Source organism: Myxine glutinosa, chromosome 2 (genome assembly GCF_964187855.1).
Source record: "Myxine glutinosa chromosome 2, kmMyxGlut1.1, whole genome shotgun sequence".
Taxonomy (NCBI): Eukaryota; Metazoa; Chordata; class Myxini; order Myxiniformes; family Myxinidae; genus Myxine; species Myxine glutinosa.
In genome coordinates this window covers 114,760,665-114,779,636 of record NC_136262.1, presented here as the reverse complement: position 1 = coordinate 114,779,636, position 18,972 = coordinate 114,760,665, and the positions used below count along the sequence as shown (strand labels likewise).

Here is an 18,972-nt window from a genome sequence, read left to right as displayed (position 1 = left end):
ATAATTTGACATGGACAGCACTTCGTCTGATCAGTTTGAAATGTATAGAGCGTGATCTATGCAACAACTATATTAGCGAATATAAATTTATGATGTCATTGCTCACGTGGTCTGGCAGCCATATTTGATCAAAGAAAAAAAAAATGTTCAAAAACAGAAGAGTTGGCTCACACCAAGTTGCGCAGAGTAAGTATTCAATGAATACCAGCTAGTTATGTCTTGTGTCCGCTTATGTTTTTGGTGTTTTACGTGCTGTGTGTTTAATGCGCTAGCTCTTACACGAACCTCGATTTTGTATACAAAATAAATAAATAAAAATCACATATACTGTGCCGATCCATCCATTTCAGAAATATCCTTGGAATTTTGATAAAAGTTCATCAATATCCCTCGATATCCTTGTACAACATGTGCAAGCTGCTCTATGACACGCAAATCCCTTAGCCCAGGTGATTTATCAAAGTAAAGTAAATAATGTATACATTGTATAGAAACAGAAACACGTGAGGCGCTCTCGCGATGCAGAGTTTACAAAACAAACGAAGAGGTTTACACAACAAACAGTTAACCAGGACAGTATGGCGCAGATAAGGAACCAAGCTTTCCGGTTAATTCACAAGTTCCATTGCACGTCATCAAACTAGATTATTTCATCAAAACCACAGACCACCAATCACACTTCCCCAAAACCAAATGGACTTTGTCAGCCTTGGCGTCTTCAACAGACCCATTCAGTTATGGGATGACTTTGCCCAAATCCATAACCGAGATATCCAAACCTATGGTCCCCTCAGGTGAAATCGAAACAGGATGGGAAAGACTGGAGTGAGTTTTCTTTCTCCGAGGATCATTTCCTGAAACGCACCTGTCACCTTATTTTGCCACTTGTGATGTCAGAATATGTGTCCCTTAAAAAGGTCAGGTGAGGACCGTTGATTATAATCAACCTATAATTATAGGTTAGTGTTGCAATCACAACCGACCATTAGATTGCAAATCCTTTCTCTCACCTGTGGATGAAAGCCCACCGTGCATGCTGAGGCCGAGCACCTGTAGGCCGAGCCTGGAGGTTTCACAAGTCGCCATTTGGTGAAGTGTTCAAACAAAAAGGTGCAACACGAGCTTAGAAAGGTCCCCAAAATTTTTTTTTTAAAGGTAAGAGGAAATTTGTTTTGTAAAGAAAAGTAAAGGTCGGGTTTTAATTGGACAGTAGACACCCTGGAGGTTCTTCACATGAACTGACCCAACTGTGTGGAGCCACTTAGACACAAAAAAAAAACTAATAAAAACTAGAACGACTCTTCGACGTCATGACAGACAATATGTCTCCACCCACATTATTACATCATGATACATACCTGTACCAAATTTGATTTAAATCCCTTCAGCTGGTCACAAGTTCATATTTTTACCTGACATGACCTCCGACCTGTTGATGCCATAATCCAATCAGTTCATCTTTGGATCATAATATATAATTATAACAAGTTTGTTATAATTTGTTCATTTGTAAGTGAACAAATTTGTTCATTTGGTAAGTAAAAATGATGTTGCCGCACTAACTTGTGAACAAATGACTTGTGAACCAGTCATGGGATTTTCACCAAACTTATTATAAATTATGATGCAAAGATGAACCGATTATATTTTGGGGTCAAGAGATCAAAGGTCATGGTAAGTAAAAATGATGTTGCCGCACTAACTTGTGAACAAATGATGGAACATTGGGAGAAATGATGGAACATCATTTGTTCACAAGTTAGTGCGGCAACATCATTTTTACTTACCATGACCTTTGATCTCTTGACCCCAAAATATAATCGGTTCATCTTTGCATCATAATTTATAATAAGTTTGGTGAAAATCCCATGACTGGTTCACAAGTCATTTGTTCACAAGTTAGTGCGGCAACATCATTTTTACTTACCATGACCTTTGATCTCTTGACCCCAAAATATAATCGGTTCATCTTTGCATCATAATTTATAATAAGTTTGGTGAAAATCCCATGACTGGTTCAGAAGTTAGGTCGGTAACAAGATTTTTACCTGACGGGATATCTGACATTGGACCCCAAAATCGAACCGGTTCATCTTTACCTCATTATACACACCTGCGCCAAGTTTGACTCGGATCCCTTCAGCTGTTCTCAAGTTATCGTGGCAACGAAAATCCATCATGGACGGATAACTTGAAAACATAACGCCTCCGGTGACTTCTTGGCAGAGGCAGAAGAACAGCCCTCACACCACAACAGGAACAAAGGTCAAGACCTCAAACTTTACATGTCCCAGTAGATCCAAATCTAAAGATCGTGGTACTTCCACTTTACAATGCAAGTTCCATCACAAGGAACTTCAACAGAAGCCAACCTCCTTTATCCGTTTTGAATCCTCTGCCAAACAAGGAAAAAGTAACATTTTAAAATTCTTTGGCATGATTTGACCAAAGTTCGAACCTCCCAATTTGAGCTAATGCTCCGAGCAGTCTCGTACATGAAATGCCAACCTTGTGCACTCATCAAAACCAAGGAATATAAAGCTGTGCCAGTGTGCCATCTATCTATAATTCCAGTAATCTCTGTGTGTGTGTATGCGACCGCTGTTTCTCGACAACTACCGGTCCGATATACTTTTAACTTGCCAGGTATATTGCTGGGGACCCGAGGATGTGCCTTTTCAAGGTTTCATATTAATCGGACAATTACTTACCGAGCTATGTCCAAAAAACGATTCAACCAATCAGAGAGCAGCGAACGATCGCGTGTGCCGAACACACTCTGCCTCGGACGGCACATTTGAGAGCGTATTCATTTATTTCACGTTGGCAAACTATGTTGCCGCTATGTTGGCGTTAAACTATGTTTTAAAACTAATTAAAACCATTTCATGTAAATAGAGGGGGGGGGGGGGGGGGGGGGATTGTCACTGTACTCGCAAGCCGTTCGCCGTTCGCTTTGGCGTTGCGAATGGACCAAAACATTTCATGGACCAAACCATTTCATGTAAAGCGTTCGCCGTTCGGTTTGGCGTTGCGAATGGACCAAAACATTTCATGGACCAAACCATTTCATGTAAATAGAGGGGGGGGGATATAATTTTAGATATATATATATAGTACGGGCATGCCCTAGTGTTCAAAATTCCTTTAGTTAAAAACAGGTTTCTTCTTCTTCAAAATAATTTAAAAAAATAAAAGGCAGCCAGGTATGTCCAGTCCACTGACTGACAATGACACCATACTCGATGCAGGGCCAAATGCACCTTGGAATAAGGGTAGGAATTTTGTAATTGGTTCAATATGCTGGTCACAACTCACCTGCTCTTCATGGAAAGATCACGTGGGATCTTTAACATCCACCATTTAATATTAAAACAAATCCAGCTATAATGAAGCACCAATCATAGTTTATAGTCAGGCCGGGAATTGAACATAGATCAGACAGCTGAACAGTGTGTGCATTACCTCAGCCATCGTGATATTCCAAAAAAATTAATTATAAATAAATAAATAAAAAACCCCCAAAAAGGGTCTAAATGTAATCAGCAGCACAAACCTCTTAAATGATGGAATACTGTTTCAAGGAAACAATCAGGAATTGTAAATGAATCCAGGAAAGGCGTCGGAGTGTTTCCAGTGTGCATTTTAATACATTAGATCCACAACAAACGGAATGTTTAAGGTTCTCGGGCAGGGAGGCACAAATAACCAGGGTAACACCCCCAAAAGGTAGCAGCATCTAGTGCAGAAGGTACACAAAGCCCCTAGGGTTGAGACTACGCAACATCAGCAGCAGAGACGGGTAAAGCGGGGTTCGTGGAAGGAGCGGCCGAACAGGTATCTCCGGGGCTCAAACCTCCTGTGACCACATGTAGAGCATGAGATCGGCGACGCGGTTGCTGTATCCAAACTCATTATCGTACCTGAAACGGAATCACACGCGTCGTCACATGACTGGCTCGACACCTGGTTAACACATTCAGGGCAACATGAACACGTTTGATGGATGCACCTCGCCGAGCGACGCTTCACAAAGGCCAAACAATAAAATGCGGAGTCACAGCTAATCTCCCCAAAGGTTTCCAAAAAGTAAACGTGTGAAGCTTGGGATGCAAAGCAGGTAGAAAGGACCAAACTCACAAACCACATGTAATGCTCAAGGAACCCGAAAGCATGTTCAAAACACCCATGTTTGTGTGAATGGATCGAATGTCGAACCCCCCCCCCCCCCCCCACCCCCCTCATATTTACATCATTACAGGATAAATTTTCAAGAAGTTAACCACAACGTTAACCGAGGGCAATACCAACGTTAACCACAACGTTAACTGAGCACAAACGTCGATTTGGTGCTAAAATAGTCCGACCAGAAAGGTCGTACCTGGCATACGGAATCGAAAATCTTGTCCCACTGCCCGCTAGGAGTTCTCATAACGTGGGGTTACCAGAGTAATGGATGAGAAATTAACTTGAATTTGCTCACAGATAAACTGAAAATAAAGTACATGCACATGCATACTCGGCTTGACGAACGAGAGTTGTGTATACGATAAGAGTTGTTAGTTAACGTGAAAATGGTGGATGACCTGATAAGATAAACGTGTTAATGGCGGATGACCTGATAAGATAAACGTGTTAATGGCGGATGACCTGATAAGATAAACGTGTTGATGGTGGATGACCTGATATGATAAACGTGTTAATGGCGGATGACCTGATAAGATAAACGTGTTAATGGCGGATGACCTGATAAGATAAACGTGTTAATGGCGGATGACCTGATATGATAAACGTGTTAATGGCGGATGACCTGATAAGATAAACGTGCTAATGGTGGATGACCTGATAAGATAAACGTGTTAATGGCGGATGACCTGATAAGATAAACTGTGTTAATGGTGGATGACCTGATATGATAAATCAGGTGGTGGATGACCTGATATATGACCTGGTGGATGACCTGGTGGTGGATGACCTGATAGGCTACAATGATGGATGACCCGATATGATAAACATGTTAATGGCGGATGACCTGATAAGATAAACGTGTTAATGGCGGATGACCTGATATGATAAATCAGGTGGTGGATGACCTGATATATGACCTGGTGGATGACCTGGTGGTGGATGACCTGATAGGCTACAATGATGGATGACCTGATAAGATAAACGTGCTAATGGTGGATGACCTGATAAGATAAACGTGTTAATGGCGGATGACCTGATATGATAAACGTGTTAATGGCGGATGACCTGATAAGATAAACGTGTTAATGGTGGATGACCTGATAAGATAAACGTGTTAATGGCGGATGACTGATGAGAATTGTTAGTTAACGTGTTAATGGTGGATGACCTGATAAGAATTGTTAGTTAACGTGTTAATGGCGGATGACCTGATAAGATAAGAGTTGTTAGTCAACATGTTAATGGCGGATGATCCCCCCGCCCCTCCTTGCCTCCACCACAACACGCCCAATTAACCTCCCCGAGACAAACCAGGCAACAAGCTTGACGAAGTTGTCGTTCAGGGCAATTCCGGCACCAGCATCAAATACGCATGACAAGGTGCTGCTCACAAAGTCCGTAGAGACCACCTGGCAAGCAGAACAAGCGAATGAGTGTCCGTATCAAATTAGCATCGGCAACTGAAATTCCAGCAAACCAATCAATGCGGACACTTTAGACTCCACATCCCAAATGACCTGCTCATCCGTGTATCCCAGAATGCCATTCATGGCTCCGTGTGCAGCATCGTACATCACTCGTTTGATTTCATCATAGGTGGCGGAGCGAGAGATCCTGCACGTCAGGTCTACGACAGACACGTCAGGAACCGGCACACGGAACGCCATGCCAGTCAGCTTTCTGGGGTGAATGGGGGAAGGGGGTAGGGGGCAGAGCAGGATCGTCGATACATTCCCAAAGTAAGGGTTCCGTTCCCAAATGATGCAGGTTCGGGATCAATCAAGCAAAACATTCTCAAACTAGGCCATTTAGGGAACCAGCCTTTGGTTTGTCCCATTTGAGAACAAAATGCTGGAATCTCAGGTTAAAATCCCATATACTGTGCCAATCCATCGATTGCATAAATATTCTTGGAATTTCGGTAAAAGTTCATTATTATCTTATATCCTTGTTTATAATAATTATTATTAGTTCGTAGAGCTCGTGGCTGCTGGTGACATTGCTGGGAGCGAGGCTGTGCCACTGATGCAACGCCCCCGTCACTAGTAAGATGGTAAGCTGGTAAGGATGTTGCTGACTTCAGAAGGATGACAGGCCGAATCAACCCACCTGGTGTTAATTCAACGGCTCGGCAAGAACTCAACCTTAGGACCCTAACATATTAAACCAGCCACCTTAACCGTTAAGCCAACACCAGGCTTTACATCCTAGTACTACAGGTGATACATGTGCAAGTTCCTGCATGAGATAGAGGTGATTAAAAAACCACCGTTTAGAGGCCATTTTTCCCCGCATAGCGGGGGTTGGCCTTTTCGGGGACCGTGGTTGTTGTTGTTTTTTGGTCCCCTTTTTGAAGCAATGTTTTACGGCCAGATGCCCTTCCTGCCGCCAACCCTGTTTGTCGCCTTTTTACGATAAACAGGGAATTACCAGTGTACTGGTACTCAATTTGCCGACCTCAGAAGGATGACAGGCTGAGTCAACCCCCCTGGCGTTAATTGAGCGATCGACCGGGATTCGAACCCAGGATCCTTGGATCCTAAGCTGGCACCCTAGCCGCTAGCCCAACACCAGGGACCAGGTGATTATCAAAGGAAAATAAATAATTTAATAACACGAGAGGTGTGTACCTTGACTTGTGCACAATTCTACACAACTTGACCAATTACCACATTTTGCATCCTTACACTGGGTGTACAAGCAAAATCTTCAAAATCCCCTCCAACCCCCGAAGGAAATTTGCTGCGTTTGTGCATCTAACAATCAAGAATCTGAAGTCAAACAAGGAAATGAGGCCATTTGGCCCATTATTGCCGTGGCGCACTCTCGGGTCAATGTTTCCTAAGCTTTAAACATCAATCTTTTTTATAGGTAACTAAAGTGTAAGCAACCCGATCTTGATCAGGTGACCCGGCTTATTTAATCATACAAGGGGAGGTAAAAAGAAACTCGTGAGCAGCTCGAGCTATGCAGAGAGTTTACAAAACAAAGAAGTTTACAACAAACAGTTAACCAGGACAGTATGGCGCAGATAAGGAACCAAGCTTTCCGGTTAAATTCAGAACTTCCATTGCACGTCATCAAACTAGATGATTTCATCAAAACCACAGGCCACCAATCACACTTCCCCAAAACCAAATGGACTTTGTCAGCCTTAGCGTCTTCAACAGACCCATTCAGTTCTGGGATGACTTTGCCCACGGCCTTGGCGGCGCCAGTTGAGGCCGGAATGATGTTTTGGCCTGCGCAGCGCCCGTCCCGCCAAGCTTTACCGCTTGGTCCATCCACTGTCTTCTGGGTGGCGGTGTAAGCATGGATCGTGGTCTGTCGAAGGAAACCATCAATTTAGGAGCGAGACCACGAATTCTGGTCACGGCAGACAATCTTTGGAAACATCAACAACAACAACAACATGCATTTTAAGGCCATTTTCCCTGCAAGAGCGGGGTTAGCCTTGCGGTCCCCATGACAATCTTCTCCATTTTGCCCTATTTTCTGCATCTCCCCTTGTTAACCCCCTTGCCCGCATGTCTTCTTCCACCGTCTTTAGCCAAGTCTTTCTCGGTCTTCCCCGTCCTCTACTTCCTTCTACATTCATTTCCATCACTCTTCTCAATCAGTCACTTTCATCCTTCCTCAACACATGACCAAACCATCTCAACCTGTTCCTCTTCACAGCATCAATCACAGGCTCTATTCCCATCATCTTTCGCAATTCATCATTTGTCTTCCTCTCTCTCAGCGACACTCCGCACATCCACCGAACCATTCGCATTTCCACCCTTTCCAGCCTTCGTTGCTGCTCTACATTCATGACATGTCTCGCTCTACATTCATGACATGTCTTGCTCCCATAAATCATAACACTTCTCACACATGCAGCATACACCTTTCCCTTCAGCTTCTACGACACTCCCCTCATCATCAGCACGCCACTCAGTTCCCGAAACTTCTTCCATGCACATCTCACTCGAGCAACCGTTGCCGAGTCTGATCCACCTTCTCCATTCAGCATGTCTCCGAGATAGCAAAATGTTTTCACACCTTCCAGCTTCACGCCGTCTCCAAGATCCAACTCAACATTTCCTCCATCTGCAGCTCCCTCTGTGCACACCTTACATTTGAATGTAGCTGCCACACTAGTTACTCCTGTCACATTTGCTCTACGGCTAGGATACGGCGGCCATACCCCCCCTAAATTGACAGAAACGTGCGGCGGCCGCAGAGTTTGAGGTGGCCTCAGGGTGGCCCTAGGGCGTATGGCTATCTTTTACAGGCCGTAGGGGTCGCCGTGGAATTATAGCGCGGAGTTATAACTTTTTTCATTTCTAGGTTGGCCGTAGCAATTCGACAAGCCATAGCCATGACAACTGTAAGTGCTGTTATACATATGAAAAAGAACTGGTATATATACCCACTCGTTACCGTCCGTCTGGCCGCACGTTCGCCTTAGGGCCCCCCTGCGGTCGCCTTGCGGGCACCTTGAGGCTACCTTGCGTCTGCCTTGAAAATTCTATGGCCGCCGCAGGGACGCCCTAAGGTCACCATGCGACATCAAATCAAAGACTGTACGGCACCCCCACGTTTTCGGTCTCCACAATTTCTAAATACCCCGTGCAGCTACCCGAAAAATAAAAACATATGTGACTGCTACATTGTGTGACCGTGGAAATACTGCGGCCGCCCTATAATTGCTAGTGGCCGTAGATTTGTTAGACCCTACGGCCGCCGAGCCAAATGTGACTGAAGCATTAATGACCCTCTCAGACCACTACATTTTTGATGAACCCACTCAGCGCACATTGTACATTGAATGGAGTTCACTCCGACACCCTTCCTGCACACAGCACATGGCCACTTCCCAGTTCTTTCCATCTCACCACATGCTTTACCACTTGCCATCACCTTCGTCTTTCCTATATTCACCTTCAGACCTTTTGTCTCCATACTTTCCTTCCACTTGTTCATCTTTTCTTTCAGTCCATCCATACTTTTCACAATCAACACCAGATCATCTGCATACAACAACTCCCACGGTAAACCCTCCTTTATGTTCCGAGCCAGCACCTCCATCACAGCTACAAATAGTAGTGGACTTAGTACCGACCCCTGATGCACTCCCACCTTCACCTCAAACTCACCACTGTTCCCGTCCTTCGTCCTTACAGCTGTGCGCACTCTTTTGTACATTGCCATCACAACTCTGATCAACCATTCCTCCACTTCTAACTTCCTCAATGCCCATGTCAATACTTTGCGTGGAACCCTATCGAATGCTTTCTCCAGATCAACAAACCCAAGAAACAACTTCTTCCTCTTCTCCATGTACTTCTCCTGCAATTGCCTCACAAAGAGCGCGTCTGTCGTTCCTCTTCCTGGCATAAATCCAAACTGCATTTTGTCGATCTTCACCTTCTTCCTTATCCTCCTCTCCAACACCCTTTCCAATACCTTCATTCCATGCTCCAATAACTTTATTGCTTGGTACGAGCCACACTCCAGAGGGTCACCTTTCCCCTTGTATAGAGGGACAAGGGTACTCAGTTCCCAATCCACTGGAATGTGGCCTTCTTTCACCACCAGATTACAGATCTGTCATTCTCTTCACACCCCAACTTCCTGCTGCCTTCAACATATCTCCCACAACTCCCGTCGGCCCTCCCGCTTTTCTACTCTTCATTGCTTTTATCGCTTCCTCAACTTCCTTCTCAGTTATCTTCTCTGCCGGTCCTAAAACTGGGTTACTCTCCATGTTGCCATCCCATTCATTCTCTGCATTCAACAGCATTTCCATATATCTTTTCCATCTTCCTTTAATTCCATCTGGGTCCACAACGATTTGTCCCACTTCATCCTTCAAGCAACTCACCCCCATCACATCACACCTCTCTTTCGCTATCTGCTTTGCAATCCTGAATACCGCTCTCTGACCCTCTTCCGAATCCAAGCGTTCTCCGAGGAACGATTCTCAACAATCTTTGGAAACATCGCTATGGTCAAAACAGCACTCTTACCATGAGGCCTTCGACAATTCCAAAGTTGTCGTTGATGATCTTGGCAAGAGGAGCCAAGCAGTTGGTAGTGCAGGAGGCATTGCTGCAAATTTTAAAAAGAAAAAAAAAAAGTGTCAGAGGTAACATCAGGTGTCAAAAAATTCAAGCATAATCAATACAAAAACATCAATGCATGTTGCATCAAAAATCAATATCAATCAAATCAATGAATCATCAAATGGTGGTTGCATCAGGAAACAAAATACTAAAAATTAATTAAATAACTAGCACTCATAGGGACGCTGGAATATAGAAAGGTCGCACCAGCGTGCACAGGTTATTGACCATTAGCAGAGGGAATATCCGAGCACAATAACCTACCTAATTAATTCACAAACCAAACAGGTGCAAATACCATGTGACATTGTGACAATGGAAATGAACGATTCTGTGACTCACCTGACGATGTACATGGTTTCGGGGTCGTAAGATTCCTCGTTGACGCCCATAACAAACATTGATGCATCGGGCGATGGTGCGGAGACGACCACCCGCTTGGCGCCACCCTGCAAATGGGCCTGCGCACACAAAGCTACGTTAACTCGGATGCTCGAGCATCACTTCCAATGAAACATCGCTCACTTCTCGGGGTGCTCACAGTTGCAGGTGATGGTCATGGACCATCCTTTATTTATGGATCATCATCAATCATCCTTCAAAATAATAAACTCCAAATGTGGTCGTTTTAGCCACAAGGCCGAGGCATTCTTACAGCTGATGCCCCTTGCCAAGTTTTATCAGGATTCATACTGGAGTCCTTCATACAAGATCAATGAAGGCCAAAGGTATGATGGACAACATGGTTAACAGACACTGCCATACAAGGAAACTCTCAGACTAGCCATCCTATCAGTTATGTATTCTGGTTAACCCTGCACCGTATCTTGGATTACCAGGCAGAGTCTCTGCTTGCGAAGCACACACTCGCCACTTGATCTCACATTATTAGGCATCGTCCATTCTCCGAGCAAGGCCAGGGCTTGAGGCAGCACCCAGAATTCCCCCCCCAACTGGTGTAATCCATCACTCGACCAACGAAGGGACGAGAACAGCAGGTGAGCCAAACCACTCACCGAAGCCAAACCACTCACCGAAGCCAAACCACTCACCGAAGTCAAACCACTCACCGAAGTCAAACCACTCACCGAAGCCAAACCACTCACCGAAGCCAAACCACTCACCGAAGCCAAACCACTCACCGAAGCCAAACCACTCACCGAAGCCAAACCACTCACCGAAGCCAAACCACTCACCGAAGCCAAACCACTCACCGAAGCCTTCTCGACGGTCAGAAAGACCCCAGTGGATTCCACGACGTACTTTGCACCGGCGTCTCCCCAAGGGATCTCGCTTGGTTTCATGCTGCGGAACAAGTGGATAAACTTAAGTCTGCCTCGCTGGTACAAACACGTGAATGAAAGCTTTCTGCAGTTAGAGTGCATGCCAAGGCCATTTTGTATTCACCAAATGAATCCTCATTCCGATTCACGTCGTCTGAAAGCAAATGCTTGGCTCGACTCTTGCGGACTTGCGAAATACATAGACGGTCACTACTCGAGTTAACGATGTTACATTTTACAAACACATCCAATCAGATCGAGAGGGAGATATGAGGTGTGTAGAAATTCCAATCAATGAGCGATGAGGCAAATGATGAGGGAGTGATGAGGTGTGAAGCAAATTCCAATCAATGAGCGAGTGATGGCGTGAAGCAAATAGCAATCAATGAGGCAACAGGTGAGGGAGTGATGGTGTGTAGCAAATTGCAATCAGTGACGAGGCAACAGATGAGTGAGTGATGTGTGTAGAAATTCCAATCAATGAGGCAACAGGTGAGGGAGTGATGGTGTGTAGCAAATTGCAATCAGTGACGAGGCAACAGATGAGTGAGTGATGTGTGTAGAAATTCCAATCAATGAGCGATGAGGCAAATGATGAGGGAGTGATGAGGTGTGAAGCAAATTCCAACAATGAGCGATGACAACAGATCAAGAGTGAGTGATGCGGTGTGAAGCAAATTCCAATCAATGAGCGATGAAGCAACAGATGAGCAAGTGATGAGGTGTGTAGCAAATTCCAACAATGAGCGATGACAACAGATCAAGAGTGAGTGATGTGGTGTGTAGCAAATTCCAACAATGAGCGATGAAGCAACAGATCAAGAGTGTGATGAGGTGTGTAGCAAATTCCAACAATGAGCGATGACAACAGATCAAGAGTGAGTGATGCGGTGTGTAGCAAATTCCAACAATGAGCGATGACAACAGATCAAGAGTGAGTGATGCGGTGTGTAGCAAATTCCAACAATGAGCGATGACAACAGATCAAGAGTGAGTGATGCGGTGTGTAGCAAATTCCAACAATGAGCGATGACAACAGATCAAGAGTGAGTGATGCGGTGTGTAGCCAACAAATCAAAAATGAGCGATGAGGTAACAGAGCACACGCGAGTTCGTCATTCTCTCAATAGGTGAAAGATCAGCAACACGTGAGGGTTACAAAGATGGCGGGGTTTTTGTTTTTTTTAATGAAAATATCACGAGATGCATGTGACGGGTCTTTATAACCATCATAGTGTAGGCCCCTTGGTAATCGATGTATTTATTGCATGCCCCCTCCACACACCCCATGCAACACCTCCTCCCACAGTGAAAATGTTGATTAAAACCAGAATAAACAAGCATGGCCTGCAATGAGACCTCAAGATTCCAACAAAGCATCCTGGTTCAAACTATACAAGGGAATGCGATCGCACGCATTACACACGATGGTGGGATGGCGCGTTAGCTCGTACACCATCATTACCGCCGTGCAATAGAAAACATCAAGGCCCCATCACGTGACCCACGCACACTATTGCGAGAGGAGGCCGAACCGATGTGGAAACTGGCCCGTAACACTCACCATTGAAAGACTGCGATGGGGTGACCCTCGACGACCAGCTGCCCGTTCTCAGCCTCCACCTTCCCCGGGAACCGCCCGTGGGTGGAATCGTATTTGAACATGTAGACCTGCGGAGGGATTAAAAACATCGCACAACTGGAGGGTCATTCCACAAAAGGTAACCCGAAAAAGCACAAAAAGCGATTTATAAGGTTAAAACAAGAACGGCGCACCGCAGAGCGCATACCTCCGCCAGGCCGAACGGTTTACGTTTCGTATACCACTGATGGGCGGCATACGGATCTTCACCAAAATCTAATCCATTCGTCCGCGTCACACCCAACCTGTCCAGTTTCATCTAAATTTGCCCGTAACTACGAGACATCCTCCTCACAGACAAACACGAAACCGTAACCTCTGTCCACCTGTGGTGGGAAAGCCAAAAATGGTATAAATTTGGAATCAATTGCACGTAACATCTAAATTCTGACAAGAGCAGGCCATTGTGTGCCAGTACCCTTTAGGGTAAGCGGGATGATCACTTCAAAATATTCGATTTAATTTCATGGCATGTCACGTGTTTACAATCCTCACCTGGGGTTAACACCTCTTTACACCAATATCTGCTCTCAGAGTGAACGGATGAACAGGTACTCGCATTGCGTTACCAACACAAACAGGTAATATCACGACAATACCCGTCTAAAAATGGACGCGCATAACCACCTCGAGCCAGGTGCTTTGGACCCGACTTACGACCTGCCACAACTCATTTGGCGAAATGTAACCGTATTTGACGGTGGTGGACTAGGGTGGCACACCTGTCAAATTTATGGCAACAACCGTATTCCCTAGGCAACACCCAAACAGCACTACCCCCATCACGGATCCATCCACACCGATCAGCAAGTCACATGACAATGCGTACAAGGTAAACATCCGCTCCTCTGGAATGTAGGTCTGCATCAGGGATGGGCCTACCATGTAATCCAGGCCGATGAAGGGGTCATTGACGGCCACGACCTTTATGCCCTTCAGGAGACACGCCCGGAGGACAAGGCGCCCGATCCTGCCGAACCTACAGGACAACAGCGGACAAAGCCGGGCGGACGAACCATCGTAAAGTGGCTCTGAATATTTATTAAATAACATATCGAACCCAAAGGTACAATCCTGCATTCTCATTCACGATTTCAACAAAGTAAAGGTTAAAAAACCGAGTTCACTCGCACGTTCGGTGTTGGACTCACCCATTGATGCCAACCTTTAACTCTGCCATGTCGTCACAAACGTGGAATGATTAGGAGCAAGTGCGAGGCAAGGCAATCACAATGGAACCAAAGTCTCTGGGATTGGTACGAGGGAAACAAATTAAATAAACAAAACTGATTGGAGCAAATCAGGGACACATTTACATGGTGCTCAAACAGGTGTATAGCACCACAGGTGACTCCCAAAAAGGGCAGGAGGTCTGACTCTTAAAAACCTTCAATAGTCCTCCATCATAGCTCACATCACCAGGTATCCCCAACTTGCTATAATCCTTTATGATGGGCACTACAAGAGGGACATTTGCCACTCAACACCCCACCCTCAACCACCTCCCCAACCAAAGATAACACCCCCCCCCCCCTACACCCTTCCCCTCCCCTACACCCTCCCCCCACCCCAAAAGCCAATACCCCACACCCTCCCTCCCCCAAAAGCCAACACCCCACACCCTCCCTCCCCCAAAGGCCAACACCCCACACCCTCCCCCCAAGCTAACACCCCACACCCTCCCTCCAAGCTAACACCCCACACCCTCCCTCCAAGCTAACACCCCACACCCTCCCTCCAAGCTAACACCCCACACCCTCCCCCCCCCTCAAAAACCAACACCCCACACCCTCCCCCCAAGCTAACACCCCACACCCTCCCTCCCCCAAAGGCCAACACACCAACCCCCCCCCCCTCACAAACCTCAAACACCCCCTCAAACCCCTACACATGCATCCCTACCCAAGCTAACACCCCACCACCTTCCCAACCAAAGCTAAAGCCACCCCCCCCCCCCCCCCCGTCAACACACCAATCCTCCCCCCATAGACCCCTACTCATGTAGTATCCCTACCCAAATTGCCGCACCACTCCCACTCTTCCCTTTCTATCCCAAACCCCTTCATTCTTCATTCCTCCTTCGTCCTTGAATTTGTCCCAAACCGCCGCAATGCGGCATCAACTTCCAAACAGAAAAATGATAAAAACAACGACAAAACCATTAGAAATAAGCAAATAATTCAAACATATCATCGATATATTAACAGTAAATACACCAATATGTAATGAATCATCGATCAGATCAATGACAATGTTCAATGTCCCGACGAGACGAAACGAGCCCCGTTCTTCCTTCAGACGTTTCATAATAATAATATAATATAATCTTCCCACTCAAACTATAAACTCCGAATTCCCACTTCGCTCCCATCTCCAGGTGAATCCACGGAATCCAGAGTCGCCATGACCGACCTCACCTGTACCAAGCAACCTGCTCACTCATCAACCACCGCCCTCCGGATGCTCCTTGTCCTTGCCGATATCCCCACGCGGGAACCAATGACGGCGTGCAGATCGTGTCACGTGGCCACTACGTCACTCCGGTGCACACGCCGTGTTAAATTACCAAATCTGCGCACGTCGTGTATTCAATTAAAAAATTGTTCCGAAATGGAGTACCTGCGATGTGGTGACTGGTTCGTTGTACAAATGCAAAGGTGACCAAATATCGAGGGTCTTCATACGAACTGATCACGTGACCTTGAAGTATAAACCAACAACGTATTTTAAACTATTATAATTACTATAGGTAACCTGACCCTGGGTTGGTCGAGTTTACGCATCACCTTCTAAAAAATTAAGTATTGTCTGTGTTTTGTAAGAAGACAAGAGATGTTTGTGTGGTGGGTACTTAAAATGGTCTACATGGTCTAAACATTGAGATGTTTGTGTGGTGGGTACTTAAAATGGTCTACATGGTCTGAAGGTCGAGATGTTTGTGTGGTGGGTCCATAAAATGGTCTACATGGTCTAAACATCGATATGTTTGTGTGGTGGGTACTTAAAATGGTCTAAAGGTCGAGATGTTTGTGTAGTGGGTACTTAAAACGGTCTACATGGTCTAAAGGTCGAGAAGTTCGTGTGGTGTACCCTTAAAATGGTCTACATGGTCTAAAGGTCGAGATGTTTGTGTGGTATCTCCTTAAAATGGTCGAAAAGGTCTAGATGTTTGTGTGGTGTGCCCTTAAAATGGTCGACATGGTCGAAAAGGTCTAGATGTTTGTGTGATGTGCCCTTAAATGGTCTACATGGTCTAAACATCGAGATGTTTGTGTAGTGGGTCCTTAAAATGGTCGAAAGGGTCTAGATGTTTGTGTGGTGTGTCCTTAAAATGGTCTACATGGTCTAAAGGTCGAAAGGGAACGTTCGAATCGTAGTTACATTGACATATGGATTTGGGAGTTCTTGGTCTAAACTAAAGGGTGTAAGGGGTCAAAATGGTGTTAAGGTCTAAGGGGCTGGTCTAAATGGACATAAAGGGTGAAGGCCTGAAGCGATATAAAATATCTAAAGTTTTGAAAAAGTCTTAAAGGTAAAAGCTAGGGGTCTTAATTAAAGGCAAAAGGGGTCTAAAATGTCTTAGGTTCTTTAAGGTCCTTAGATGGCTTCTGGGTCTTTTGACGTCCTGGTGGTCTTTTGGGTCCACGGGGTCTTTTGGGTCATCTGGGTCTTTGGGCTCTTTTTGGTTCCAAGGGGTCTTTTGGGTCCTCGGGTTCTTTTAGGTTCCCTCAATCCTTTGGGTCTTTGGGGTCTTTTGGTTCCTCGGGGTCTTTTAAGTCCTCGGGGGTATTTTCGGTTTTTTGGTTCCTCTGGGTCCTTTGAGTCTTCTGGGTCCTCAGGGTCTACATCATTTTTGGGTCCTCTGTCCTTTGGATATTTTGGGTCATTGGGGTCTTTGGGTCTTTTGGGTCATCTGGGTGTTTTGGGTCCTCGAGGTCTTTTGGGTCCTCTGTGTCTTTTGAGGCTCTTGGGTTCTGTTGGGTCTTCTGGTCTTTTAAGGTCCTGGGGGTCTTTTGAGACTTTGGGGTCTTTTGGGTCCTCTGGGTCTTTTAGGTCCTCTGGGTATTTTGGGTCCTCATGGTCTTTTGGGTCGTTGAGGTATTTTTGGTCCTTGGGGTCATTTGGGTCTTCCGGGAGGGGTAGGGAGTGTTTTGGGTCCTCTGGGTACTTTGGGTTAAGTATTTCAGGATACAATTGTGGGTGGCGTCAGGTCAGCTGTCCAACCAATGGGTGTAGAGCGAACGTACATGCATACATGCATACATGCATACATGAATACATGCATGCATACATACATACATACATACATACATACATACATGCCACAGTACCAGAAGACATGTTTGGCAAAAACCAAAGACAGCATTTGACCACAAGAACCTGATACCAACTGTAAAGCATGGTGTTGGAAATATTATGGTTTGGGGCAGCTTTGCTGCATCAGGGCCTGGGCAGCTCACCATCATAGAATCCACTATGAATTCTTCATTGTACCAGAGGGTGCTTGAGGAAAATGTGAGGCCATCTGTCGGAGAGTTGAAGCTCAACCGAAGGTGGACCTTGAAACATGACAATGACCCTAAAAAAACCCATGTAATTCCACCAAGGAATGGCTGAAAAGAAAGAAATGGAGGGTTCTGGAATGGCCAAGTCAAAGCCCGGATCTAAATCCCATCGAGATGTTGTGGGGGGATTTGAAACGAGCTGTGCATGCAAGAAACCCCTCAAACATCGCACAGCTGAAAGAATTCTGCATGGAGGAGTGGGCAAAAATTTCTCCCAGTCGATGTTAGAGACTGGTAGACAGTTATAAGAAATGCCTACTTGAGGTTGTTTCTGCCAAAGGGGGCAATACCACCTATTAGAGCCAAGGGTGTACTTACTTTTTCCACATGCGAAATTTGCATTTATGTTTATTTAAATTATACAATGGACTACAAAATGTAAATGTTTCATGATATTTGTTATATAGTGGGGCAGATTTGTGTAAATATCCATAAGGATTGTGGGTTTTGTGGTAAAAGCACCAAAATTGGCATATATGATGTTAAGGACCTACTAATTGATTTTAGATATAGTACCAAGCAGGATTTTTTCCGAGAAGCCCATAAAGTGGAAAAATCCAAAATGGCCGCCGGCCGATTCGAAATATCTGTTAATTGTCATATCTTTATGAATAGTCAACGCAGAAACCTGAATGGTGTCTTTTTGTATGTTTCTGTACATGACGAATCCAATGGAACCATTATTTGCTTTGAAAAATGCATATAAATCAATATAATGGTCAATTTCAGGTTGAAATTCAAGATCGCCACCATTCGATTTGTCGATATCGAGCAAATGTCATATTATACACAGTAATTCATATCACACCATGGATGAAGTGTATTGTTGCGGATATGGGACTTGGCCTCAATATCCGCTTGTAAATACTCCCCTATTTCCCCAATACTCCCCAACTATCCCCAATCCCCCATTCCCTAGTCCCATTGCCTGTAAATAACACTCTGTAGAACCGACCTTCCCCTTTTTCCCCCATTAAATGTCGTGCCCAGGTCCACCGCATCTCACGTAGACAACTATAGGACATCTTGCTAGTTATTCTTAGTCTATGTCAGTTAAGGACTAGTTTCCATTAATTCTGACTCTTCGTTGCACCAGAATGTGATTATATGGCACCAGTAGTGAGTTTAGGACCTTCCCATACCTCCTCTCATCTTCTTCCCCAAACAACAACTACAACAACAAC

The 18,972-nt window shown here is 45.2% G+C and overlaps 1 protein-coding gene across 1 annotated transcript; it reads right to left on the bottom strand.

Annotated features, from left to right (window-relative positions):
• Nucleotides 1–3,625: 3,625 nt before the first annotated feature.
• Nucleotides 3,626–15,767, bottom strand: LOC137418237 (glyceraldehyde-3-phosphate dehydrogenase 2-like). Its single transcript, XM_068104252.1, has 11 exons — nucleotides 15,641–15,767; nucleotides 14,375–14,470; nucleotides 14,106–14,202; nucleotides 13,146–13,252; nucleotides 11,513–11,603; nucleotides 10,641–10,759; nucleotides 10,203–10,284; nucleotides 7,361–7,512; nucleotides 5,706–5,868; nucleotides 5,500–5,597; nucleotides 3,626–3,923 (listed from the first exon to the last, which is right to left on the bottom strand). Exons 2-11 carry the CDS (start codon nucleotides 14,401–14,403, stop codon nucleotides 3,851–3,853), a joined length of 1,011 nt encoding a protein of 336 aa, XP_067960353.1. The 5' UTR covers nucleotides 14,404–14,470; nucleotides 15,641–15,767; the 3' UTR covers nucleotides 3,626–3,850.
• Between the last annotated feature and the right edge of the window lie 3,205 nt (nucleotides 15,768–18,972).